The following is a 27,562-nucleotide window of genomic DNA, read 5'->3' as shown; positions in this document are numbered from 1 at the left end:
GCTTCCACAGTACCGAGGCAAGCGTCGACTTCCGGAGTGTTGCACTGTGGGTGGCTATCCCACAGTTCCCGCAGTCTCCGCTGCTCATTGGAATTCTGGGTTGAGATCCCAATGCCTGATGGGGCTAAAAGATTGTCGCGGGTGGTTCTGGGTACATATCGTCAGGCCCCCGTTCCCTCCCTCCCTCCGTGAAAGCCAGGGCAAACTATCGTTTTGCGCCTTTTTTCCTGAGTTACCTGTGCAGATGCCATACCACGGCAAGCATGGAGCCCGCTCAGGTAACCGTCACAGTATGTCTCCTGGGTGCTGGCAGACATGGTACTGCATTGCTACACAGCAGCATCAACCCATTGCCTTCTGGTAGCAGACGGTGCAATATGACTGATAGCCGTCATCGTCATGTCCGAGGTGCTCCTGGCCACGTCGGCCAGGAGCGCCTGGACAGACATGGGCGCAGGGACTAAAGTTGGAATGACTTGATCAGGTCATTCTCTTTAGTCCTGCAGTCAGTCCTATTGAACCGTCTCATGGTGAGTAGGCAGGCAATACGGATTGCTATCAGTTGTACTGTACCATCTTCTGCTAGGCAGGCAAGAGATGCGGATGGCTTGCAGTCCTTCTGCACCGTCTGCTGCCAGCCAAAGATGTAAAAGATAGATGGAGTGGATCAAAACAAGAAATAGACCAGATTTGTTTTGTACTCATTTGCTTCCCCCCCCTCCCCCGTCTAGGGAACTCATTCCTCTAGGTCACACTGCAGTCACTCACTGAGAAAGTGCAGCGAGGTAAATCTAGGCATGTATCAATCAGAGGCCAGACTAACCTCATTGTTCCAATAAGAACAATAAGTTAGGTGCACCATTTCTTATTGGAACCCTCTGTGAAATCCTGCCTGAAATACTCCTTGATGTAAAGCCACCCCCTTTGTTGATTTTAATTCCCTGTAAGCCAACCCTGTAAGCCATGTAGTCAGTCGCCCCTCCCTCCGTCAGAGCAACGGCAGACAATCGTTCTGCGCCTTTTTTCTTTGCGGACTCCATACCAAGGCAAGCATGGAGGCTGCTCAGCTCATTTTGGCAATTAGGAGCACATTAAACACCACACGCATTATCCAGCAGTACATGCAGCACCAGAACCTGGCAAAGCGATACCGGGCGAGGAGGCGACGTCAGCGCGGTCACGTGAGTGATCAGGACATGGACACAGATTTCTCTGAAAGCATGGGCCCTGCCAATGCATGCATCATGGTGCTAATAGGGCAGGTTCATGCTGTGGAATGCCCATTCTGGGCTTGGGAAACAAGCACAGACTGGTGGGACCGCATAGTGTTGCAGGTCTGGTACGATTCCCAGTAGCTGCGAAACTTTTGCATGTGTAAGGGCACTTTCATAGAACTTTGTGACTTGCTTTCCCCTTCCCTGAAGCGCATGAATACCAAGATGAGAGCAGCCCTCACAGTTGAGAAGCGAGTGGTGATAGCCCTGTGAAAGCTTGCAACGCCAGACAGCTACCGGTCAGTTGGGAATCAGTTTGGAGTGGGCAAATCTATTGTGGGGGCTGCTGTGATGCAAGTAGCTCACGCAATCAAAGATCTGCTGATATCAAGGGTAGTGACCCTGGGAAATGTGCAGGTCATCGTGGATGGCTTTGCTGCAATGGGATTCCCTAACGGTGGTGGGGCCATAGACGGAACCCATATCCCTATCTTGGCACCGGAGCACCAAGCCTGCGAGTACATAAACCGCAAGGGGTACTTTTCAATAGTGCTGCAAGCTCTGGTGGATCACAAGGGACGTTTCACCAACATCAACGTGGGATGGCCGGGAAAGATACATGCTGCTTGCATCTTATAGAATCATAGAATATCAGGGTTGGAAGGGACCTCAGGAGGTCATCTAGTCCAACCCCCTGCTCAAAAGCAGGACCCATCCCCAATTAAATCATCCCAGCCAGGGCTTTGTCAACCCTGACCTTAAAAACTTCTAAGGAAGGAGATTCCACCACCTCCGTAGGCAACGCGTTCCAGTGTTTCACCACCCTCCTAGTGAAAAAGTTTTTTTCCCAATATCCAACCTAAACCTCCCCCACTGCAACTTGAGACCATTACTTCTTCAGGAACTCTGGTCTGTTTCAAAAGCTGCAGGAAGGGACTTTATTCCCAGACCAGAAAATAACTGTTGGGGACGTTGAAATGCCTATATGTATCCTTGGGGACCCAGCCTACCCCTTAATGCCATGGCTCATGAAGCCGTACACAGGCAGCCTGGACAGTAGTCAGGAGCTGTTCAACTACAGGCTGAGCAAGGGCAGAATGGTGGTAGAATGTGCATTTGGACGTTTAAAGGCGCACTGGCGCAGTTTACTGACTCGCTTAGACCTCAGCGAAACCAATATTCCCACTGTTATTACTGTTTGCTGTGTGCTCCACAATATCTGTGAGAGTAAGGGGGAGACATTTATGGCGGGGTGGGAGGTTGAGGCAAATCGCCTGGCTGCTGGTTACGCGCAGCCAGACACCAGGGCGGTTAGAAGAGCACAGGAGGGCGCGGTACGCATCAGAGAAGCTTTGAAAACCAGTTTCATGACTGGCCAGGCTACGGTGTGAAAGTTCTGTTTGTTTCTCCTTGATGAAACCACCCGCCCCTTGGTTCACTCTACTTCCCTGCAAGCTAACCACCCTCCCCTCCTCCCTTCGATCACAGCTTGCAGAGGCAATAAAGTCATTGTTGCTTCACATTCATGCATTCTTTATTCATTCATCACACAAATAGGGGGATGACTACCAAGGTAGCCCAGGAGGGGTGGTGGAGGAGGGAAGGAAAATGCCACACAGCACTTTAACAGTTTACAACTTCAAAATTTATTGAATGGCAGCCTTCTTTTTTTGGGCAATCCTCTGTGGTGGAGTGGCTGGTTGGCCGATGGCACCCCCACCGCGTTCTTGGGTGTCTGGGTGTGGAGGCTATGGAACTTGGGGAGGAGGGCGGTTGGTTACACAGGGGCTGTAGTGGCAGTCTGTGCTCCAGCTGCCTTTGCTGCAGCTCAACCATACACTGGAGCATACTGGTTTGATCCTCCAGCAGCCTCAGCATTGAATCCTGCCTCCTCTCATCACGCTGCCGCCACATTTGAGCTTCAGCCCGCCACCTCTCCTCCTGGTCATTTTGTGCTTTCCTGAACTCTGATATTACTTGCCTCCACGCATTCGTCTGTGCTCTGTCAGTGTGGGAGGACAGCATGAGCTCAGAGAACATTTCATCACGAGTGCGTTTTTTTTCTTTCTGATCTTCACTATCCTCTGGGAAGGAGAAGATCCTGTGATCCTTGAAACACATGCAGCTGGTGGAGGAAAAAAAAAGGGACAGCGGTATTTAAAAAGACACATTTTATAAAACAGTGGCTACACTCTTTCAGGGTAAACCTTGCTGTTAACATTACATACATAGCACATGTGCTTTCGTTACAAGGTCGCATTTTGCCTCCCCCCACCGCGTGGCTACCCCCTCAACCCTCCCCGTTCCCTGTGGCTAACAGCGGGGAACATTTCTGTTCAGCCACAAGTAAGCAGCCCAGCAAGAACGGGCTCCTTTGAGTGTCCCCTGAAGAAAAGCACCCTATTTCAACCAGGTGACCATGAATGATATCTCACTCTCCTGAGGATAATACAGAGAGATAAAGAACGGATGTTGTTTGAACGCCAGCAAACATACACTGCAATGCTTTGTTGTACAATGATTCCCGAGTACGTGTTACTGGCCTGGAGTGGTAATGTGTCCTACCATGGAGGACGCAATAAGGCTGCCCTCCCCAGAAACCTTTTGCAAAGGCTTTGGGAGTACATCCAGGAGAGCCGCGAATGCCAGGGCAAAGTAATCCTTTCACATGCTTGCTTTTAAACCATGTATGGTATTTTAAAAGGTACACTCACCGGAGGTCCCTTCTCCACCTGCCGGCTCCAGGAGGCAGCCTTGGGTGGGTTCGGGGGGTACTGGCTCCAGGTCCAGGGTGAGAAACAGTTCCTGGCTGTCGGGAAAAGTGGTTTCTCCACTTGCTTGCTGTGAGCTATCTACAACCTCATCATCATCATTATCATGTTCTTCGTCCCCAAAACCTGCTTCCGTGTTGCCTCCATCTCCATTGAAGGAGTCAAACAACATGGCTGGGGTAGTGGTGGCTGACCCCCCCTAAAATGGCATGCAGCTCATCATAGAAGTGGCATGTTTGGGCCTCTGACCCGGAACGGCCGTTCGCCTCTCTGGTTTTCTGGTAGGCTTGCCTCACCTCCTTAAGTTTCACGCAGCACTGCTTCGGGTCCCTGTTATGGCCTCTGTCCTTCATGCCCTTGGAGATTTTGACAAAGGTTTTGGCATTTCGAAAACTGGAACAGAGTTGTGATAGCACGGATTCCTCTCCCCATACAGCGATCAGATCCCGTACCTCCCGTTCAGTCCATGCTGGAGCTCTTTTGTGATTCTGGGACTCCATCATGGTCACCTCTGCTGATGAGCCCTGCATGGTCACCTGCAGCTTGCCACGCTGGCCAAACAGGAAGTGAGATTAAAAAGTTTGCGGTTCTTTTCCTGTCTACCTGGCCAGTGCACCTGAGTTGAGAGTGCTGTCCAGAGCGGTCACAATGGAGCACTCTGGGATAGCTCCCGGAGGCCAATACCGTCGAATTGTGTCCACAGTACCCCAAATTCGACCCGGCAAGGCCGATTTAAGCACTAATCCACTTGTCAAGGGTGGAGTAAAGAAATCGATTTTAAGAGCCCTTTAAGTTGAAATAAAGGGCTTCATCGTGTGGACAGGTGCAGGTTTACATCGATTTAACGCTGCTAAAGTTGACCTAAAGCCCTAGTGTAGACCAGGGCTAAGACACTTGTATAGTTTTTATTTATCGCCCATCCCGATCCCCTTCTGCCTAAAGATTTCTCTTTTGCTTTATTTTTTGGATTTTCTTCTTTCTTCCCCCTTTGAAGGACCCATCATATTCATTTCCTCCTTCACTTTCCAGGATTTCCTTTTCTAGTCATTCATTCTTAGATTTATGATGTTTGGCATCTGAGACGTATTCTAGAGATTGAACTTCTATGCAGTTACTGAGAAAGATCACAATATTGATAGTTCTCCTGCTAGTAATATGTAGCAGAGGCATTTAGGTGGTATTGTTTGGCACCTGATCCAGAGCTCATTTATGTGAAAAGGGGAGTTTTAGGCATTGACTTCCAGTGGGCTATGGCTCAGGGCTTTAATTTACAAACTGTTTTTTTTCCTTTGGAGCTATGAGTTCTAGACTGGTTTTAGGTCACAAATGAAACAGGGTTTGGTAGTTGTCTCCTACTCCTTGGTGTATGTTTGCATGCATCATAAAAACCACTGCTACATGTTACTACATTCAGACTATTAGTAGTGTCTGCTCATGAGAGAGGTCAAAGACTGCAATAGCAGAAGTGTTGCTGGTAAAGACTGAGGTGTGTTTCTGGAACTGGGGGAGAGAAACTTCAGCCATATGGCTGAAATTTTCAAATGTAGATGCTTAAAGTTAGGCAACTAAATTCATATTTGACTTAAATGGGAGTTCAGCTCTTCTGAAAATCAGGGCACTTAGCATATTTTGCCCTGTGTACTTTCCCACAGTGTATCTGATTCTAGTCATTACACTGGGACCCTTTACTTTTGTGAATGCTCTACTTGTTTGTATGAAGATGGGGAAGCAGTGTGGCTTAGTGGACTCAGAAGACCAGGGTCCTATTCATTCTATTCTGGCACTGACTAGCCCAAGTCACCTTGGACAAGTCACTTAATCTCTCTCTGTCTGTTTCCCCATCTGTAGAATGGGGATAATGATTTTGACCTCCTTTATAAAGCCCTTTGAGATCAATTGATTAAATGTCCTATATAAGAGGTAGGTGCTACTATTAATACGGATGTTTACCCTCCATATTGCAGTCACTGTATGCTTTAACAGATCCTCTCCTCTTCTGGGCATCCATAATAACCCAGTGGCTTTTCTAGGATTGTTTTACACAATCTCCTGTTGGTTCTTGCTGCAGTAATGCTCCCCTCACTTCAAAGTCCTACACTAATTATGCTGCCCCTAAAAGAGCAAGCAGAGTCAATTTTTCTTGTGGATATTATGTCAGTTGTCATTTGTAGTTTAAACAAAAAAGCAAGGATAAAAGAGTCATCCATAGCTTTGTTAGAGGTTGTGATGGGGCATGTACCCCATGTAGGCCATGAAGGGGTTAACATGGGCCTGAAAGGCCAGTTTACATACCTGGCCCCATCAGCCAGGGAGAGAAAGTCAGCTGTAAATGATAATGAAGCCTAGCTGGGGAAGGGATAGGTGGTATTATAAAGCTAGGAAGCGGTGAGGTTGTTCGTTGTTTGTTTGGTTTTTTTTAAAGCAGAAAGGGGCTGCAGGGGGAGAATGTGTAGTCAATCTCTGGGGAATGGAAGAGGTCCATGGAAGCAGCAAGGAGTCTGAGGGAGTAGACCTTGGCTGGGTAGGTAGGGGTCTCAGGGCTGGAACCCACAGTAGAGTGAGGGGCTAGTTTTCCCCTACCAGCCACCAAGGAAGTTGGGGTGAAACCCTCTGAGGTTGGGGTGTAAGGGCCAGGGAGCACAGAGACAGAAGGAAGGTCATTAAACTATAGGTTTGTTGGACTCTAGTCCACCCTTTCTGGGGTAACAAAGTGCGATCTGGCCGGAGGGGGCCAAGTTGTGGAAAGGGAGAGCACCGCAGCAAAGGAGTGACTGTTAGCAGGGGCACCAAACAGAGAGACAGCCACTGTGCCAGGCTTGGCCACAGAGAGGTGCTCCTGCAGTGAGTGAACCCATTTACAGACCTTCTAAATGTCAGCTTAGTTGCTTACATTTGAAATATTTGTTGTTATTTAGGTTTAAATGAGAATAATTTGCAAGTGAACATTTTAAAAAAGACAGGTCAAACTGGACATGTTAGCATCTCTTTGGGTTTAGCCCTGTGCACGTGTGTTATTTGTCAAAAGAAACACTACTCTACTGTTCTTTTCTAAACACCCCAATTTTGTTTTATGTCTCATTCTTAACTTTCAATTCACTATAAAAAGCCTAACTTCCTCTGTGGTTGAAAGAGGTTGTTTAAAGAAACGTTTTTGGATGCACTTTTTATTTTTCAATTTTTGTAGCGTGGGAGATCAGCAAGGGAAAGGATAATTAAACTGATAAGTAGGGAAGCTTATCTTGATGATCGTAATAAGAAAATCAGTGAAATGGTTTATCAGAAATGTACCATTATAGTTTAAATGATTAAATTTGAGCTTGAAAAGAACTTTAAACCTGAGCAAGCATTTTCTACTTTATTTAGCACAAATGCTATTATATGACACCTCCCCTTATTCCCCTCCAGAGCCGAACAATAACTTTTTGATTCAACAGTTGGCTATTGTATGTTCCAAATTTAATAGCAACAGTCTTCCTACCAAACCTGAATTTTATCTAAATTGCTTTCGTCTTATTCAGTGATTGTGAACTCCTATAGTATGACAGAGGAGAAAGCATGAAAAATCAGAATTTCTCACAAGAAGATTATTTTTGTCAGAAACAGAGAGCTGAAATCTAGATGAATAATTCAGTTAAACTTGTTACAAAACTGAAGACACGTCAAATAATGCATCCTATCTGTAAACACTATTAAAAAACAATCACATAGGTATTGGCACATTTTTATTGGGAAGAATGTAGACTAGTAGAAATAGAAGCCTGTAGAGACAACCTGGGATCCCTTTCCAAAAGCAGTTCTTAATCCTTTCAAAGGAACTGAAAGACAAATGCCAATATTGCAGTCTTACAGCTAGAGACTTATTTAATGACCTGCTATAATCAGCACTTTCTTCACGCTTTGGGATGCACAAAATAAACAGGCCAAACTTTCTAAGTTTGATTTTTGGGTGGTCTATGTTAGGAGCCTAGGGCATGACTTTCAGAAGGGCTGAGTACCTGAAACTCCAGCTAAATTGTGGGTGCTCAGCACCTCTGAAAATCAGACCCCAATTGGTGTGTCAGGTTGAAACAAACATTGAGGCACCCAAACAAAGAGGACACTTTGAAAATATTGGCTATGCTGTTAAAGGAATGTGACCTAAGCAATCACCAGCACATGTAAAGAATCTAAAGATACAGATAGATGCAAGCAAGGTAAGCTAAAAGTATGTTTACAGGGGAACCTGCTTGTAATGGGGTGGCAAGCTTTAGGATCAAGCTGGGAGATGGAGAACTCTTTTTTTTTTTTTTTTTTGACGATTCACTGTAGCGTCAGATACTAGGACGCTCTAGAGAAACGTACAGCTTCATCAGACTCTCCCTGTCAGGCACACCTGGTGGGCCCAATTATCTCCAGCCCAGGAGTATAGTAGGATCCGAGTGCCTCTTTGAGGAAACTAGGGATTGGGACATAAGGGTCATTCAGCTCGCAACTTTAGACAAAGCAAAACACAAGCTAAAGTTGGTTTGTTCTTATTAAAGTTAACAGTAAAGAAACCTCAGGAATCAGATAAACCTAGTTCATATCAAGCATGGATGTACTGTTTTAAGAGCAATGCTGGAATGTTTAGTAATGCTGCTTATGTTTAATAATGTCAAGTATTTTAGATTCAAAATAAGTTAAATGATTTGCGGGTTTTCAAATTGAAGTATTACCATATAGGATTTACAGTATAACCCATTTATCAGTCCTACTAATCACAACTCTTGGTTAATCCATGTTTGCTTGCAAATGCTGCCATTAATATGAACAAAGCAGTGTTTCTGGTGCAACTATGTAATTTGGAATTCCCCAAAATACTTTTTTGTGTGGTTTTTTTCTCCCTAGGACTTGCTGGCTTTAGCTTATTATTGCCTCATGTTGTATATGAGAAATCTCCATTGCAGGAGGAAACTATCATATTTGTTAGAAAGGAAGGATACTCTAGTGGTTAGGGCAGTTAGGTTTGAATCCCTGCTCTGCCACAGACTCCCTGGGTGCCATAGGTGAGTCACTTATGTTATGTCTACCCTGCAGTGTAAGCTCTGGGGTCAGTGGGATCCTGCAGGCTGAGTGTTTGTAAGCCTGAGCTTGAGTGTCCACACTGAATATTGACTTTAGGTTTAGAATTTCTGGACCTTGGTCTCACACACACGCTCTGATGTCTACACTGCATTATGCAGACCTGAGTCAAACCAGCATCTCGCAGGTTTCCTAGCCTCTTCTCCAGCTCCATCTGCTCTAGCCCTTTGTTTGTGATTCATTGTGGGAAAACTTCATTGTCCATCTCGCGGCAATTGACAGGAAGTTGTCACATCCTGCCAAGAAATGTTTGGGTCTGTACATTCCCAGCAACTGGAGCCATCGACATGTAAAAGTCACCATTTGAAGAACTTGTCCTGCTTGGCCTGCTCTGCAAAAGTTCATGGTGACAATGTTTTCCACCAGTGGGGTGTCTACCTTCATGGACAGGACAGGCCACTATTGCCACCAAATAACATTTGTCATAAATCAAGTAACTACCCCTGTTATTATTCTACCCCCTTTTGCCTTGGTTTATGAAACCATATCCTGATCTGGTGAAAGGAGGTTATTGGGTGTAGAAGGGTGGATTACATGTGCATTTGGCAGATTGAAATCCTGTTGGCACTGTTTACAGAACCATTTGGATTCCATTGTCATCAATGCTGTCTGCATTATTATACCTTGCTGTGCACTTCACAATCTTTGTGAATTCAGAGGTGTTCTGTGTTCATTAGCACAAGCAGCCTCTCAAACAGGTCTTTCTGCTGAGCTGTGTCTTCCTCCCTCAACCAATATTCCTACTCCCAGAAACTGTGCTGCAAGTCTCTCCTTACATGCTGCAGTTCTCTCCTGGTGCTCTACTGCCTGCCTGTGCCTTTCCACTTGCTATGAACCCTTTTCCCTTTCATAGTGTACCTGCTTGTTGGCCCTGTCCAGGAGGTCTACCATAAGTTCATCATGGAAATGCTTCATCTTTGACCAGTCCATAACAGTTCAAAATCCCAGGAACCTGCTGGACTCTGGCTGGGGTGCTGATGTGAAAGGGCCTGAAAGCAGACATCAAACAGTACATTTATTGTCTCAGTACTTCAAAAAAATGTTCGGAGCATCCTCAGAAAAAGGTGCCTGTGGAATCTTAAGGTAAAAAACCCGATACTTCGTAAAATTCGGCTTCAGTATAGTTTTAGAGGAGAGGAATGCTTCAATTCCGAGAAGCTTCTTGGACCCAACAGAGTTAATTGGAGTGAAAAGAATACACACAATAGTAAGTTGAAATGTACACGTGCAGTATGTTTAAAAATTGTAGACCATTGTAGGCAGGGGAGGAGAGGTTGCTATGGTTGACTACCTAATGTGTCTCAGTTCTTTCAGGAATTCTGGAGGACCTAATAATCCTGAAGGTTCCTGAATAGCAAAGAGAGATTCTATTCCAAGCTACCAGTAGCAAGCCACGCATGCATGTCAGAGGTTTTCAAGTGGGAACTGAGCAACACATCCACGAGTGGAATGGGCAGGTGTCCTATAAAGGAGGGCCTGGAAAATATGTCCTTCCCCAAAATGTGACTACCTATCCGGAGTTCCTACTATGGAAGAATTTTGCAGCTTATCAGCACCCTGATAAATTCATGGGAGAATCAACAGGATGCTGTGCTACTGTCCACATGGATTACTGACTCCCTACAGCTTATGAAATAGCCTGCTCTGACTACATCTACCAGTGGTCTACATACAAAAAACCATGATAATATGAACTCTCAAAGAACTGCATAAACAGGTATCCTGGCACACTGGACTGCGCACAACCCCCTGTTGTATTTCAGGCATTGATTTTTGTCATCCAGGCTCTACGTTTCCCCTCACCCCTGTACAGTTTGTTTACAGCTGGCTCATAATGCTGTGGCATGGGTGAGTTCTCCAGTGTGGTGTACTAAAAGGGAAGGCAACATCTGGTTCTTATTTTGAACACCCCAGTACGTCTTTGTAAGAATGTGTGAGTAGCTAGTGTAAAAAAAAAAAATGCTGAGTGCTAGTTCAACTATCTGTGCTTGGAGCTTGGCGTAGCACACAGTACCCGGTCAAAGTCCTCCTAAAAGAGGCAGGATGACCGAGAGTTCCCAGGGGTGCAGTTTTCATCCCTGGCTTTCTGGTAGTCACTCTTGAGCCGCTTGTTCTGCTCTCTTCACTGGCACCGGTCCACTGAATCCCCCACACTGTCAACTTATCTGCTGTTTCTTGCTACATGTGATACATTTCTTGGTACATTTCTGATTCTCTTACTGAAGTTGAACATGTTGCTCACCTTGCACCACAGATTTACCAGAATCTGACTGGTCCTGTGACCGCATAGCCGTGTGCTTGGCCAAAGTCTTCCTGTAGGTAGCCAAAGCTAAGGCAGGAGGTGGTTCACTCTGGAGCTCAGCAATCCGTAATAAAATGGAAGAATTAAAAGCTGAGCAGCTGTACTTGAATCAGACAGTTCCTTTTAACACTGGGACTCTGGCTTAAACTGACCCCTTTATGGGTCCAAGGGCTCAGGTCCAGAGGGCTTGCTGGCCTGAGTCCGATAGATGTGTGTATAGACAGAAGGGGGACTTGGGCTTGAGTTTGAGCCTGGGCATACACTGCAGTGCAGACATACCCTCAGAGTCAGTTCCCCATCTGTAAAATGGTGATAAAAGTACTTCCGTACCTCACAGGATATTGGGAGGATATATACATTAAATATAATGAGGTAATGGAGGCTACGTACTTAATATAGATTATTATGGAGTGTGTTCATGTATGATGGGAAGTGTGTGTGTACTTATGGTGTCTTATGCATGTTATACAATAATTCCCTTGATATATCATTTTAAAGGCAAAGTTTTCTGCATTATTCTATTCCTTGTGTCATGGTGGCTATTCATACAGGTGACTACTGTATTTGAGATGCTTGCTTGTAAAATATGTTCTTTGATTTGCATACTTTTCTTTGGTGAACTGGAATGTACAGCTAATGTAGGTATATTTTCTGTATGGGTACTGTATGCTTTAATCAGGAGACAGAAAATAGAACAATGGTGGAGTGGGAGAACACACAAAGGGGAAGAGGAAACCCAAAGTGTGGAACAAGGGAGAGACGTTGAAGGAATTTGTAAAGGTTTTTTTGGCACTAGTTGGGGGGCAGCACACTGTTTCATGACCAGATCACACCTTCTACCAGAAAATCCATGTGCGGGGGTAGGGTGTGCGTGAGGGGAGCAGGGTTTGCTCTCCTGAGAAGTAGGATACTTAGCCCCAACAGCGAAAAGCATGGAAGGTCATTTTAGAGCTGCACAGATCTCGATGGATTTGCATGAGACGTGGGGTCATCAGCATATTGCCCTGTGTCTTTGCATTGGCTTGAGAGCCCCTTGCCTCCAAGTCCTCCTCCAGAGCTTCCCCCATTAGCAAATGCCACTCATAACCTCCTTAAGGGTGGGGTGGGGGGCTTCGTCTCAATGAAGTCTGCTGTTTCTGGGGGTATGTCTACACTACGAAATCAGGTCGAATTTATAGAAGTCGGTTTTTTAGAAATCGGTTTTATATATTCGAGTGTGTGTGTGTCCCCACAGAAAATGCTCTAAGTGCATTAAGTGCATTCACTCGGCGGAGTGCTTCCACAGTACCGAGGCAAGCGTCGACTTCCGGAGCATTGCACTGTGGGTAGCTATCCCACAGTCTCGCAGTCTCCGCTGCCCATTGGAATTCTGGGTTGAGATCCCAATGCCTGATGGGGCTAAAACATTGTCGCGGGTGGTTCTGGGTACATATCGTCAGGCCCCCGTTCCCACCCTCCCTCCCTCCGTGAAAGCAAGGGCAGACAATCGTTTTGCGCCTTTTTTCCTGAGTTACCTGTGCAGATGCCATACCACGGCAAGCATGGAGCCCGCTCAGGTAACAGTCACCGTATGTCTCCTGGGTGCTGGCAGACGTGGTACTGCATTGCTACACAGCAGCATCAACCCATTGCCTTGTGGCAGCAGACTGTACAGTACGACTGGTAGCCGTCATCGTCAGGTCCGAGGTGCTCCTGGCCACGTCAGCCAGGAGCGCCTGGACAGACATGGGCGCAGGGACTAAAGTTGGAATGACTTGATCAGGTCATTCTCTTTAGTCCTGCAGTCAGTCCTATTGAACCATCTTATGGTGAGCAGGCAGGCGATACGGATTGCTAGCAGTCGTACTGTACCATCTTCTGCAAGGCAGGCAAGAGATGCGGATGGCTTGCAGTCCTTCTGCACCGTCTGCTGCCAGCCAAAGATGTAAAAGATAGATGGAGTGGATCAAAACAAGAAATAGACCAGATTTGTTTTGTACTCATTTGCTTCCCCCCCTCCCCTGTCTAGGGGACTCATTCCTATAGGTCACACTGCAGTCACTCACCGAGAAAGTGCAGCGAGGTAAATCTAGCCCTGTATCAATCAGAGGCCAGACCAACCTGCTTGTTCCAATAAGAACAATTACTTAGGTGCACCATTTCTTATTAGAACCCTCCGTGAAGTCCTGCCTGAAATACTCCTTGATGTAAAGCCACCCCCTTTGTTGATTTTAATTCCCTGTAAGCCAACCCTGTAAGCCATGTAGTCAGTCGCCCCTCCCTCTGTCAGAGCAACGGCAGACAATCGTTACGCGCCTTTTTTCTTTGCGGACGCTATACCAAGGCAAGCATGGAGGCCGCTCAGCTCACTTTGGCAATTAGGAGCACATTAAACACCACACACGTTATCCAGCAGTACATGCAGCACCAGAACCTGGCAAAGCGATACCGGGCGAGGAGGCGACGTCAGCGCGGTCGCGTGAGTGATCAGGACATGGACACAGATTTCTCTGAAAGCATGGGCCCTGCCAATGCATGCATCATGGTGCTAATGGGGCAGGTCCATGCTGTGGAACGCCGATTCTGGGCTTGGGAAACAAGCACAGACTGGTGGGACCACATAGTGTTGCAGGTCTGGTACGATTCCCAGTAGCTGTGAAACTTTTGCATGTGTAAGGGCACTTTCATGGAACTTTGACTTGCTTTCCCCTTCCCTGAAGCTCATGAATACCAAGATGAGAGCAGCCCTCACAGTTGAGAAGCGAGTGGTGATAGCCCTGTGGAAGCTTGCAATGCCAGACAGCTACTGGTCAGTTGGGAATCAGTTTGGAGTGGGCAAATCTACTGTGGGGGCTGCTGTGATGCAAGTAGCCCAGGCAAACAAAGATCTGCTGATATCAAGGGTAGTGACCCTGGGAAATGTGCAGGTCATCATGGATGGCTTTGCTGCAATGGGATTCCCTAACGGTGGTGGGGCCATAGACGGAACCCATAACCCTATCTTGGCACCGGAGCACCAAGCCTGCGAGTACATAAACCGCAAGGGGTACTTTTCAATAGTGCTGCAAGCTCTGGTGGATCACAAGGGACGTTTCACCAACATCAACGTGGGATGGCCGGGAAAAGTACATGACGCTCGCATCTTCAGGAACTCTGGTCTGTTTCAAAAGCTGCAGGAAGGGACTTTATTCCCAGACCAGAAAATAACTGTTGGGGACGTTGAAATGCCTATATGTATCCTTGGGGACTCAGCCTACCCCTTAATGCCATGGCTCATGAAGCCGTACACAGGCAGCCTGGACAGTAGTCAGGAGCTGTTCAACTACAGGCTGAGCAAGGGCAGAATGGTGGTAGAATGTGCATTTGGACGTTTAAAGGCGCGCTGGCGCAGTTTACTGACTCGCTTAGACCTCAGCGAAACCAATATTCCCACTGTTATTACTGTTTGCTGTGTGCTCCACAATATCTGTGAGAGTAAGGGGAAGACGTTTTGGCGGGGTGGGAGGTTGAGGCAAATCGCCTGGCTGCTGGTTACGCGCAGCCAGACACCAGGGTGGTTAGAAGAGCACAGGAGGGCGCGGTACGCTTCAGAGAAGCTTTGAAAACCAGTTTCATGACTGGCCAGGCTACGGTGTGAAAGTTCTGTTTGTTTCTCCTTGATGAAACCACCCGCCCCTTGGTTCACTCTACTTCCCTGCAAGCTAACCACCCTCCCCTCCTCCCTTCGATCACAGCTTGCAGAGGCAATAAAGTCATTGTTGCTTCACATTCATGCATTCTTTATTCATTCATCACACAAATAGGGGGATGACTACCAAGGTAGCCCAGGAGGGGTGGTGGAGGAGGGAAGGAAAATGCCACACAGCACTTTAACAGTTTACAACTTCAAAATTTATTGAATGGCAACCTTCTTTTTTTTGGGCAATCCTTTATGGTGGAGTGGCTGGTTGGCCGATGGCCCCCCACCGCGTTCTTGGGTGTCTGGGTGTGGAGGCTATGGAACTTGGGGAGGAGGGCGGTTGGTTACACAGGGGCTGTAGTGGCAGTCTGTGCTCCAGCTGCCTTTGCTGCAGCTCAACCATACACTGGAGCATACTGGTTTGATCCTCCAGCAGCCTCAGCATTGAATCCTGCCTCCTCTCATCACGCTGCCGCTACATTTGAGCTTCAGCCCTGTCTTCAGCCTGCCACCTCTCCTCCTGGTCATTTTGTGCTTTCCTGCACTCTGATATTACTTGCCTCCACGCATTCGTCTGTGCTCTGTCAGTGTGGTAGGACAGTATGAGCTCAGAGAACATTTCATCACGAGTGTGTTTTCTTTCTTTCTAATCTTCACTATCCTCTGGGAAGGAGAAGATCCTGTGATCATTGAAACACATGCAGCTGGTGGAGAAAAAAAAAGGGACAGCGGTATTTAAAAAGACACATTTTATAAAACAGTGGCTACACTCTTTCAGGGTAAACCTTGCTGTTAACATTACATACATAGCACATGTGCTTTCGTTACAAGGTCGCATTTTGCCTCCCCCCACCGCGTGGCTACCCCCTCAACCCTCCCCGTTCCCTGTGGCTAACAGCGGGGAACATTTCTGTTCATCCACAGGAAAACAGCCCAGCAAGAACGGGCTCCTTTGAGTGTCCCCTGAAGAAAAGCACCCTATTTCAACCAGGTGACCATGAATGAATCTCACTCTCCTGAGGATAATACAGAGAGATAAAGAACGGATGTTGTTTGAACGCCAGCAAACATACACTGCAATGCTTTGTTGTACAATGATTCCCGAGTACGTGTTGCTGGCCTGGAGTGGTAAAGTGTCCTACCATGGAGGACGCAATAAGGCTGCCCTCCCCAGAAACCTTTTGCAAAGGCTTTGGGAGTACATCCAGGAGAGCCGCAAATGCCAGGGCAAAGTAATCCTTTCACATGCTTGCTTTTAAACCATGTATGGTATTTTAAAAGGTACACTCACCGGAGGTCCCTTCTCCACCTGCCGGCTCCAGGAGGCAGCCTTGGGTGGGTTCGGGGGGTACTGGCTCCAGGTCCAGGGTGAGAAACAGTTCCTGGCTGTTGGGAAAAGTGGTTTCTCCACTTGCTTGCTGTGAGCTATCTACAACCACCACCAGCACCACCACTTCCTCCTCCTCCTCATTATCATCTTCTTCGTCCCCAAAATCTGCTTCCGTGTTGTCTCCATCTCCATTGAAGGAGTCAAACAACACGGCTGGTGTAATGTGGCTGACCCCCCCCTAAAATGGCATGCAGGTCATCATAGAAGCGGCATGTTTGGGGCTCTGACCCGGAGCGGCCGTTCGCCTCTCTGGTTTTCTGGTAGGCTTGCCTCACCTCCTTAAGTTTCACGCGGCACTGCTTCGGGTCCCTGTTATGGCCTCTGTCCTTCATGCCCTTGGAGATTTTGACAAAGGTTTTGGCATTTCGAAAACTGGAACGGAGTTGTGATAGCACGGATTCCTCTCCCCATACAGCGATCAGATCCCATACCTCCCGTTCAGTCCATGCTGGAGCTCTTTTGCGATTCTGGGACTCCATCATGGTCACCTCTGCTGATGAGCCCTGCATGGTCACCTGCAGCTTGCCACGCTGGCCAAACAGGAAGTGAGAGTCAAAAGTTCGCTGTTCTTTTCCTGTCTACCTGGCCAGTGCATCTGAGTTGAGAGCACTGTCCAGAGCGGTCACAATGGAGCACTCTGGGATAGCTCCCGGAGACCAATACCGTCAAATTGTGTCCACAGTACCCGAAATTCGACCTGGCAATGCCGATTTAAGCACTAATCCACTTGTCAAGGGTGGAGTAAGGAAATCGATTTTTAAGAGCCCTTTAAGTCGAAATAAAGGGCTTCATCGTGTGGACGGGTGCAGGTTTACATCGATTTAACGCTGCTAAATTCGACCTAAAGTCCTAGTGTAGACCAGGGCTGGTAGTGCTACAGAACTCTGGCAGTGTTCTCGTTATTAAGGCCTGAAACTGGGAGGCAGAAGATCTGATGTACGCGGCAAGTCATTTAGCCTTGCTGTGCTGCCGTTCGCTGGGGATCTACAGGGTTGTGAGGCTTCATTCATTAATATTTGTAAAGTCCTTTGGTTTAACTTCATTAAATCCTCAGATTGAGTGCCATAGTAGTGCACAATATTATTATGAACAGTCAATTCCTTCTTATTCATTGATACAAAAGCTTCTTTTTGATACAAGTTTTAGTTTTTGTTCATGTGAATATCCTGTCATCAAAGGCATCTAGTTTTTTCTACGTGTGGAGCTTTGCATTATTATTATTTTGTTTTGGCTGTATGCTGTTTTAGTCTTAGATTTAATTCTTACATGTTGACAGTGTGTTGTACGCAGTATGATATTCCTCATGGTCTGCTATAGTCTGTTTCTTTAGGAATGCAGATGTGAGTTTTAATCTTTTTAATTTGCCAAGAATATAGCCTATATTTTGTTGTAGTGATAGGCTGTGTGCTGCTTTGCAGTAGCCTTTTCATGTTTCGTTGATTTAAGCAATATGTGATAAGGTTTATTCACATAATCCGTGAATAAGATAGCATCCGAACACTCTTTCTGTAAAAATTAAGCCCACACTGATCAATTTCTACAGTTGACACCTGCACATTAATTATAAATAGATTTAATGGGCAGATCTAGAGAAAATATATTTCATATCTGCCATGCAGCCTACACACACGAAGATCTTCCTAGACATCAAAAGCTACATGGAAGTAGGCACAAAGCCCTTTATTTTTAATCTGAGTGGTTGCCTGAGGGAGACGCTAGATGGTCCAGAAATGCAATTCGAATAGAACAATGCACAGAGAAAAATGAAGAGTCCATTGTCACAGAGCATATATACCATATGAATGGGACCTTCTGAAAGGACACTGGAAGATAGGTCATCGTAGCTTTCTCCCATAAAGGACAAAAACCTTTGTTCTATCCTCAGGAAAGCCAAAGATAAACCACTTTGACCTGTGTCTCATTTGTCTTCCTTATAGCCTGTTATTGACCTATAGTATAATACAGGTCGCTTTGTATGCTTTACATTGAAGCAATGTAATTCTTCTTCTGTAATTGAAGGCAGATATCATGGAGTCCCTTTAGAGCATGTTACTTGGCCAGGTAAATAAAAATCCAATATGCTCTCCTAAGTAGTGTTGTAGAAGCCACCATATTGCTTTGTTTAAAATATTGGGGCTTTGTCTGCTAACAGAAAATGGAGTTCTTTGTGGAATATTGACTAGTATTTTTCAAAGACTAGACACTTTCTAGAGAGGATGTTATTAACCCAAGTCATGAATAAAGATGTGCTATATATCTAAAGAGAAATGCCTAATGTAATTGTGTAATTCACTGACTAGCTTTCTCAAGGAGCATGTCAATTACTGTACCTTGTTCAGCCTTTTAAAGCAGTTTTGCATTTGAGTAGATGTTTAATTTTGCATGTGTTTATAGCAGAAAGGAGATGCTTACATTTTAAAATATTGATAGAGATAATACATGCAAAATTCCCATAATTCCCAAAACATGGTTTAGAAGACTACCACCTTGTTTTACTTGCTGTCCAAACAAGTAAAATAGCTCAGCATGAGAATTTTACAGATAAGATAGGTAATTACCTAGCAGAAACAAAAATATCTCAGAGCTTTGACTCTAACTTTGAATGCCTCTTTTGTACTGCAGCATGTTAAGAAATGTGATGAATTAGGGTTGATTGTAATTACCATAAACTTAAGCAATTAACTCACGGAATTATTTGAAGAACTCTTTTGAACTCTCTGCTTGTGTTCTTAAGTTGTGGAGTTTCAGTGTAACTATTTTCTTATTTCTGAAAAATATAAAGTTTTTTTATTCCCTTTCTGTGGCTTTTTAGATAGATTATTCGCCCATTATTCTGGCAAATGGTTTTCTTCTCCTTCTCAGGGTAAACAAATGTGGGAGGATTATGTGTCTTTATTTTTGGGCATTTTTGACTTCTGGGCATCAAAAGTATTGACTTTTTGATATTTAAATTCAGCAGTGCTTTTGCTAAAGTTCTTCAAAACTCAGATCATTTTGGAGCTCAGAAAATAAAAATCAATGATGACATTAGTTGAGCCTGAGCTTGAACAGATTCGAAAATTAGTGAAAGTGTAAATTGAAGGATAACTGTGTAGTGAGTTGTTGATTGACTTGTATTTTATATTGGAAACTGCTCACATTCATTTTAAAGCAGCTACAGCTATAATGCTAAGGTGGGAGAGAGGAAGGAAAAAAAAAACCCTAATCCATTTCCTATTAAACATACAGATACATTACGAGTGAAGGAACTTGACATGTTCAGAGCCTATTCAATTGACTGGCTTGCTGGTATGATTATGGAACAATATGAGTTTGCGTAGTGGAAGTATATTTCATCGTCTTTCTTAGCCTCCCTATAGTACCACACTTGTTCTGATATAAGGCAGAGGGTCTGTGCCTCCTGGCTGTATAAGAGTGGCACTCGAGCTAGCAGGCAAAGCAAAGCAAAGGGAAGGGGAGTCCAGAGTCTTCTGTTGAATTCCTGGCTCTGCTGCTGGCACTTAACCTCTCCATGCTTGAGTTTTTTCCATGTTGTAAAATGGTGATAATATTTTACTCACTATTTTAAAGTGTTTTGAGAGCCTGAATAAAAGGTGTTATATAAACTGTCAAGGATTATTATTATTCATTGCACTTTAGCAAAAAAAAATTAATTGGTACTGTATCTGGGTGTTTAATCATAGACTTTTTTAAGCCAAACTTTATATTATTTCTTTTTTCATGGATTTTTTTTTTAATTAGACTTTTTCAGAGGGGGTAAAAAAAAAGACTTGTTCCAACTAATGACATTTCCCTCCACAGGATTTATGAACGTGTCATAGATCCTCCAGAAATGAATCTAATGCCAGGAAGCAGTTTATGGCTGGGACAGCGGAACAGGAAACATGGTTTTTTTAAGGTAAGCAGATACACGGTAGCAAATGTAGGACACTAACCAAAGCTTTATTACCTTGCACACCCAACCCTCCACCCCCTTAATAGGACTTATAGTAGGGATTGTAGGTGTCTGAGGAACCAGTCCAACTTGTCACAAAAGGGTCTGATTCTGCAAGGTGTGGACTGTGCTCTCAACTCCAATTGTATTCCAGTGTGCCTTAGGGGGTATACCTCATCCTCCTGCAGTGTATTGTCCTGGATCACCCATGAGTGAAATGAGATTGTGGAACATAGTGACTCTTGTGTGGGTTCCTGAAACTATCTTAAAAACCTTCAAAATAATTTTTATCATGGTCCGGGTGACCAAGTGATGCATCTCCTAATATTCATAGACCAGTGGCAGCTGGGCTTCTTCTCTATTACATCTAGATTAGCCTCACACTGTTATTGATGGACTCCATAATTTTCATCCTTCACAGTTTAGGTCCCATTTGACTTCCATCAGGTAAAAGCCCTCTATAGGCCTGACACTATTCACAATTGTGCAGGTATTTGCAATTGTGCACATGTGCCCTGCTGAAAGGCCTAGGAGAATTAACTTCTTTCCTTAGTGAACTTCCCCTCATTTTGACCTCTTTTGTACATGTGAGAGGGATCCCTTACCGGTGATCAACTAGTTCTGATTTTCTGGGCAGTGGATTTGATCCATGAACTATATATCTATATCACCTTCCTCTGTAGCATGGGGCACATGTCACTTGCTGGAGGATTCTCTGCACCTTGAAGTCTTTAAACCATGATTTGAGGACTTCAATAGCTCAGACATAGGCGAGAGGTTTATTGCAGGCATGGGTGGGTGAGATTCTGTGGCCTGCAATTGTGCAGGAGGTCAGACTAGATGATCATAATGGTCCCTTCTGACCTGAATATCTATGAGTCTATGAGTTTGTGCTTCATGGCTTTGAAGGTGTCAGCGACCCAGAGCTTGAATTGCTGGTAGTAAGGAGCGATACTATACTATCTCCCGCCATAGGTCCATGCACATTGCATACTATGTTCTCATATTTGAATAGTGACAGATACTGGTCTACCTGCCATTCACCTATAACAAACACACGGATCCTGGAAAGCTGACAACCAGTTGAAAATGGTTCAGGGCGCTTAGGTCTGGCTTTTGGGATGCACAAGTAAGTGGATCTGGAAATGAATGTTGGAGATGCTCCTTGCATAGGAGAGTGAAGATATTGAAACTCCCCCTCCAAAATTTTCCTTTGGTAACTGACAATAAGTATGTGGGTCATCCTCACTGATGTAGCTGACAGAGAGCATGCCTGCTCGCTGGCCTGGCCTGGTAGTCCATTTCTGGTGGTGAGACACCTCAAACCATCCTCATGGACTACACCAATATAGGGATGGAGACCAAAAAATGCACAGGGAAGGTGCAATTAATGTTGTCTTGGAGGCAAATGCCCTAAGACCCGGGAACCCTATTTCCCTTTTTGTTTCTCGCTTCTGTTCCCTTTATTCCCTGGCAAGCCTTGCTGGGATTATGGTCCAGGCTGAGTTGTTGTAAAACTTAAAAATTAATACTCTGCTTCATAAGCAAAGTTATAGCTAAAGCTGGCCAACTGTCACATCTAATTTTGTGTCCAGTGGATCCATGGCACAAATCATACATCAAGAATTATAACATTCAAAAACCAGTCAGAGAACACTTCAACCTCCCTGGTCATTCAATTACAGACCTAAAAGTCACAATACTCCAACAAAAATATTTCAAAAACAGACTTCAACGAGAAACTGCAGAATTGGAATTAATTTGCCAACTGGGCACCATTAAATTAGGCTTGAATAAAGACTGGGAGTGGATGGGTCATTACACAAAGTAAAAACTATTTCCCCATGCTAATTTTCCCCTACTGTTACTCACACTTTCTTGTCAACTGTTGGAAATGAGCCATCCTGATTATCACTACAAAAGTTTTTTTTTCTCCTGCTGTAGCCCACTTTAATTGATTAGTCTCATTATAGTTGGTATGGCAACACCAATTTTTTAATGTTCTCTGTGTGTATATATATCTTCCTACTGTATTTTCCACTACATGTATCCGATGAAGTGGGTTTTAGCCCAGAAAATGTTATGCCCAAATAAATTTGTTAGCCTCTAAGGTGCCACAAGTACTCCTTGTTCTTTTTGCTGATACAGACTAACACGGCTACCACTCTGAAACCTGATTAAAGAGCGTGGAGTTTAGTCAGTTGGTGGGTGATATACAGCTAAACTCCTGATAATAAGTACCTTGTATCTTGGATAACAGAACACAGTCTAAGGATTCATTCAAATCAAAACAGCATCCATTTGATAAAATAGTCCATAGGATAGTGATATGCTTATCTACATCATCTTGAGACTGGCATGGCTTTCCATTATCAGGATGGTTGACCATCAGTTCAATTTCCTTTTGAAGCACTCATTATTTAAATGTATGTTGCAGTTACTAGTTTTTGAAGAACACCCCCTCTCTCAACTTCATAGATTTTTTTTCAGCGAGCCAAACAAAATATCAAATGCAGTTTGCTTAAATAGTGTAATTGGTGTGGCAACTCTAACTCTTTTATGTGTGTGTGTGTATGCATATGTGCATGCATGCACTACCTCCATCGCTTTTTTGCTTTTATATTTAAGTTAAGGTCCAAGAATTGCACCTTACCTGGACTTCATTTCTTGTTGTAACAGCTGAACTGTCACTGTGAAGTGAAATTGACGGCATGATTTTATTCTACAGCTGTTGTTTCTTACCTCAGCTGCTTCCCATAATTCCACAGATGGTAAACATATGTTTAGAGCTGCATAGAAAAAAGTAAATTATATTGGATTCACCCATCTTTAATTCTTTTTATGCAGACAGCCAGAGTCTAAAAACTCTGGGATACTGTACATTTGTAAATTAATATTTCTATGCATTGACACTTTGGAAACAGCAGGGTAGCTAATGATATGCTAATGAGCTTCCAGTTTTTATTGATCATAATGAAAGTCGACAAGTGCCTTTCTTTGCTATGTTTGCTTGAATATTTTACTAACTGTCTGCAGGGCAGAAATGTGTAATTGGTTGCATTTTTAAAATCCTGCTTGTGAGTTTCAGGAGTCTTTGGGTTATTTTGTTTGTTTTGGTTACCCCTTGCAAAAGCTTGGAATTTATAAACCGTACGTATCTCCATCCATATATTTTCACGCTCAGTAGGATCTCCCTTCCCTTTTCATAGCAATTTGTTTCAATGTTTTAACGCATAAAATATATAACTATTTTCCTCATCGTAAACAGAGATCTTCAGGGAAATAAGAGCAGTAAAAAAGAATTTAGCATTTTTTGTATGTGTGGTGTAGCTGTGGTAGTATTTGTATGTGAAAGATTTGGGTATGAGCTTTAGCCTAATCATAGTTATTCCAAATATATTAGAATTTTAATGGTGTAATTTACTATTTATTTTGCTCCTTCTCCTTCTGCCCCTTTTGAAGAAATGAGAAGTTTTCTTAAATGAATATCATTAATGTCCGTGTTGGGTGAGGATTCTCCTGTTGTTCCTCATGCACTTTTATGGAAGTGTCATGTAAGGATCTAAGTCATGATGGGCCAGATTCTGACCCTCTTATTTACACTGAGTGACTTCTTACTCCACAAGTAGTCTCATTTGAGTTTGTGGGACTATTGGTGGAGTGAGGGGATGCTCAGCATAAGAGGAGATCAGAATTTGGCCCTTTATATGAACATCTAACAATATGTAACTTACCCTGTACCAATACCTCAGAGTTCTGCCCTTCCAATGCCCCAGTTCTGCAAAGTGCTGAATGACTTCAACTCTCATTCAGGTCGGTGGAATTTAAGGATGCTCACCATCTCACAGGAGGTGCCCTGCCCCTTCCAGGATACTGACTCGAGGTAGACAGTGGAGCGAGCTAATAACAAAGACAAGATGTTGTTTTTGTTTCCTGTACAAGTGGAAGTGCATGAATTATTCTTTCTGAAAAACAAGGATAGCATTTGTTGACCATTCAGGTTTCTTCAGTGTACGCCAGTAGCAAGATCATCTCTGTGTGCTAGGGATGATACTGGAGTCGGGTTAAGAAACAAAACTGAAGGGAACCTGAGGAAGAATCTTTTTGGTAGCGGGCCCAAAACTCTAAAACACCCTCCCCTGAGGAGATGAGGTAGAATTTTACCCTTTCTAACTTCAGACCATGCTGAAAACCTCACCTCTTCAATAATTTATGTAACCCTTGTGCAGTGCCCAGATACAATGTTGAATAAGAGCTTTGGAAATATATATATTGATAAATAAATGAATAGAACATACTTGTGTGGCAGCACGAAGCATGCACAAAGTGCTTTACATATAAAAAGCCAAGGTTCCCACTCCAAAGACCATATAATCTAAATCGAATAAATATGATACAGAGGGCAGCAGTTCGGGCACAGGAAAATGATATGTTTACCATAAGAAGGCTTTGTGAAAGAAGTGGGTTTTAAAGAGTGAGAATAGCAGTATGAAATCAAGTGAATTAAATTGCAGAAGGTTAAAGTGTTAGAGGGCCCTGAATGCATCAACCTTTTCATATAACATTAATGGAGTAGTTCATTATATAGAATATGAAAGGAGCTATAAACACCCCAGTGCTTTTCTATCAAATTCATATGGAATGGATATTTAAGGCTCTGCTCCTGCATTGTCTCCACTAGTGTGGAACTCTGCTGACTTCATTGGGACTTCATGCAGATGAAGGAGTCTGCCTAAGGGTGTGTTTAGGTAAATATTTCATATGAAAACCATATGTAGTGATACCCACTTCTGAGGAGGAAAATCCTGACAGGTGCAGAACAACCACAGCTCACATCACAGGCTAAAACCGGAGGTCCTTTCTTAGCTTTTACTCAGTCCTTATTTACATCAAAGGACCTTAAGATTGGCCCCGTGGGAGTTTTTGTACGCTCAATATCCCATATAGAAAACTCTGATCTAGTGAAACTTCATTTATAGTGAAGTAGCATGGAAGTCCAAGGTTGTTTAAATGCATTGCAACAATTCCGATTATGCTGAACTTCAGTCTGTAATGAAGTTTTTCCTCTTACAAAAATGACATTGGGCAAATCCTGCTCCCATTGAAGTTAATGGGAAAGTTCCCATCTGTGCCTGACCACACTAGCTCATCTGTACCTGTCATGTATATGATTATATACATTAAAAATATAATTTCCAGACTGTATTGTTCATTCTTTGTTAGAGTGCCTAGTGCCTTCGATAGGCATCTTTTAAATCATCATTTACATTGAAGTAAATAAATAAAATGAGTGTGTATTTTTATATTTAAATATAAACCTATCCGAATTGCAGTAATGCACTTAAACATGTACTTAACTTGAAGCACACACTATTCTTGAACAGGGATTCTTTCCTGAAACAGCCTGTGTGCTTTCCTGAATGGGCTCCTGTCACTATGGTGACAGTGTGGTGGAAGTCTGTAATCTGATTTATGCTTCTTTAATCATTTCATTGGAAAGAACTGAGCCTTAAAAATGCATTTATGTGCTGCAGCTGTTAATTGTTCACCAGTGGTCACTGGAAAGAAGTAAAGTAAGTAACATTCAGCATTGTTTTATAGGCTACTTTCCCAACCCGTGACAGTATCACTACTTCTTATTGTGATGGCTTCATTATTCTCATAGATGAAAAGGTTAATAAATGTATATTCTTCTGCTACAGAGGTGGTGTGATCTGGTTATTTCTATTAATATTTTCAATTAGTATTTGATCTTGAAATAACAAGCAGGAAACAGGGCTTGCTGATTACTTTTTGCTGTTTTAGAAAATGAACACATAAATGTTAAATGTTACTGCATTTGCAAGGCTTCAAGTACTATCTGAGGCCTATATTTTATTTATAGATTAACCTCAGTATTCTGAGCAAGCTACTATGTCTTCCATCTGCTTTGCAGAGTCTATTCTATCACAATTTAACTGAAAATAAAACCAGAATACACCCAAATCAATATTTTCATTCTAAGACAGCAAACCTGATGATAAATTTCTTCTTGAATTAGAGAGATTCTTCCAAATCAGGTGAGAGGCAGATCCATAAACCCTCTTTGATTTACAGTGAGATACTTGGACTTCTCCAGGAAAATTCCCAGTTCTTTTAAAGTTCATTAAGGGATAAGAGATCATCTAAGATGCTGAACTCCCATTAAATCTAGTGGATGTTGTGGAAGATAAGTGCCTCGTAGAGTCAGGCCCAGAGAAAAAGCTTCAGGATTTGGCTCTAAGGATCAAACCCCAATCCCCAGAACTCACCGTCTGTGTTTTGTCTGAATTCTGGGAAGATACACAGGAAAGGGGCTATGATTACACTCTACCAAGATCTGAAATAACAGGCTGCATTGCGTGGAAGAGTGCTTCATGCATATGGAGAAATGACATAGGATTCAACAGTGGTGGATAGTTCAACCCTTTCACTTCCCCAGCCTGCCACTGCCCAGCTTCCAAAACCCCATGTGTGCTGTTGTGAAGGGACTTTCTCCAGTGCTGAGTTCTATATAACTCCTAAATCCTGCCCCCTCTCCATCCCGTATGCACAGGGGACCTTCCTTACCTTTGTTAGGAACAAGATTGCCTCCTAACAGAGCAGCAGAGAGAATTCATTATGAAATGTCCTTTAAATATGGTTTGATCTCCTAGGCTAATTTGGCTAAAGGCATTAATAAGAACATTTCTAGGTATCAGAGTAGCAGCCGTGTTAGTCTGTATTTGCAAAAAGAAAGGGAGTACTTGTGGCACCTTAGAGACTAACTTTTCTTATTTCTAGGTAGTGGGCAATTTTTGCATGTTTTTATCAAATCCTATGCCGTAAACCTTTTTCTTGGACAAAGGGAAGCTTTTGTAATCATTCATATCTTGTTCAGCTTTACCTGAATTGTTCAGTTAGGGTGGCCCTCTTTGTTTGTAAAAAAAAAAAAAAACAAAAAAAACCCAATCAACCAAAAATAATAAGCTGATCATTTATTCATGGCCTCTTGGCAGAAAACTTGAGAAGCATCTTGGAAGTTTTAACTGTCTGACTACAATCTATATTTACCAGCAATCTTTTCTTTTACAAAGGGTATCATTCAAGATGTGAAAATAATCTTTATGCCCAATGGATATATAACACAGTGCCCTAATCTGAATCGCAGTAAGTAGCAATTTATTTACTTTGAA

The 27,562-nt window shown here is 43.7% G+C and overlaps 1 protein-coding gene across 6 annotated transcripts in view; it reads left to right on the top strand.

Annotated features, from left to right (window-relative positions):
* NELL1 (neural EGFL like 1) overlaps positions 1-27,562 on the top strand; it is a 430,169-nt gene that overhangs the window by 63,101 nt on the left and 339,506 nt on the right. For all 6 annotated transcript variants that reach the window (XM_073347842.1, XM_073347838.1, XM_073347837.1 and 3 more), the window contains exons 5-6: positions 20,237-20,333; positions 27,464-27,536. In XM_073347842.1, coding sequence (XP_073203943.1) covers positions 20,237-20,333; positions 27,464-27,536 — 170 coding nt within the window. The remainder of the gene's footprint in view (positions 1-20,236; positions 20,334-27,463; positions 27,537-27,562) is intronic.

This window comes from Lepidochelys kempii, chromosome 6, assembly GCF_965140265.1.
Source record: "Lepidochelys kempii isolate rLepKem1 chromosome 6, rLepKem1.hap2, whole genome shotgun sequence".
NCBI classification, from domain to species: Eukaryota; Metazoa; Chordata; order Testudines; family Cheloniidae; genus Lepidochelys; species Lepidochelys kempii.
Note: the sequence above shows the minus strand (reverse complement) of the source record. Positions and strands in the feature narration are given on the sequence as shown.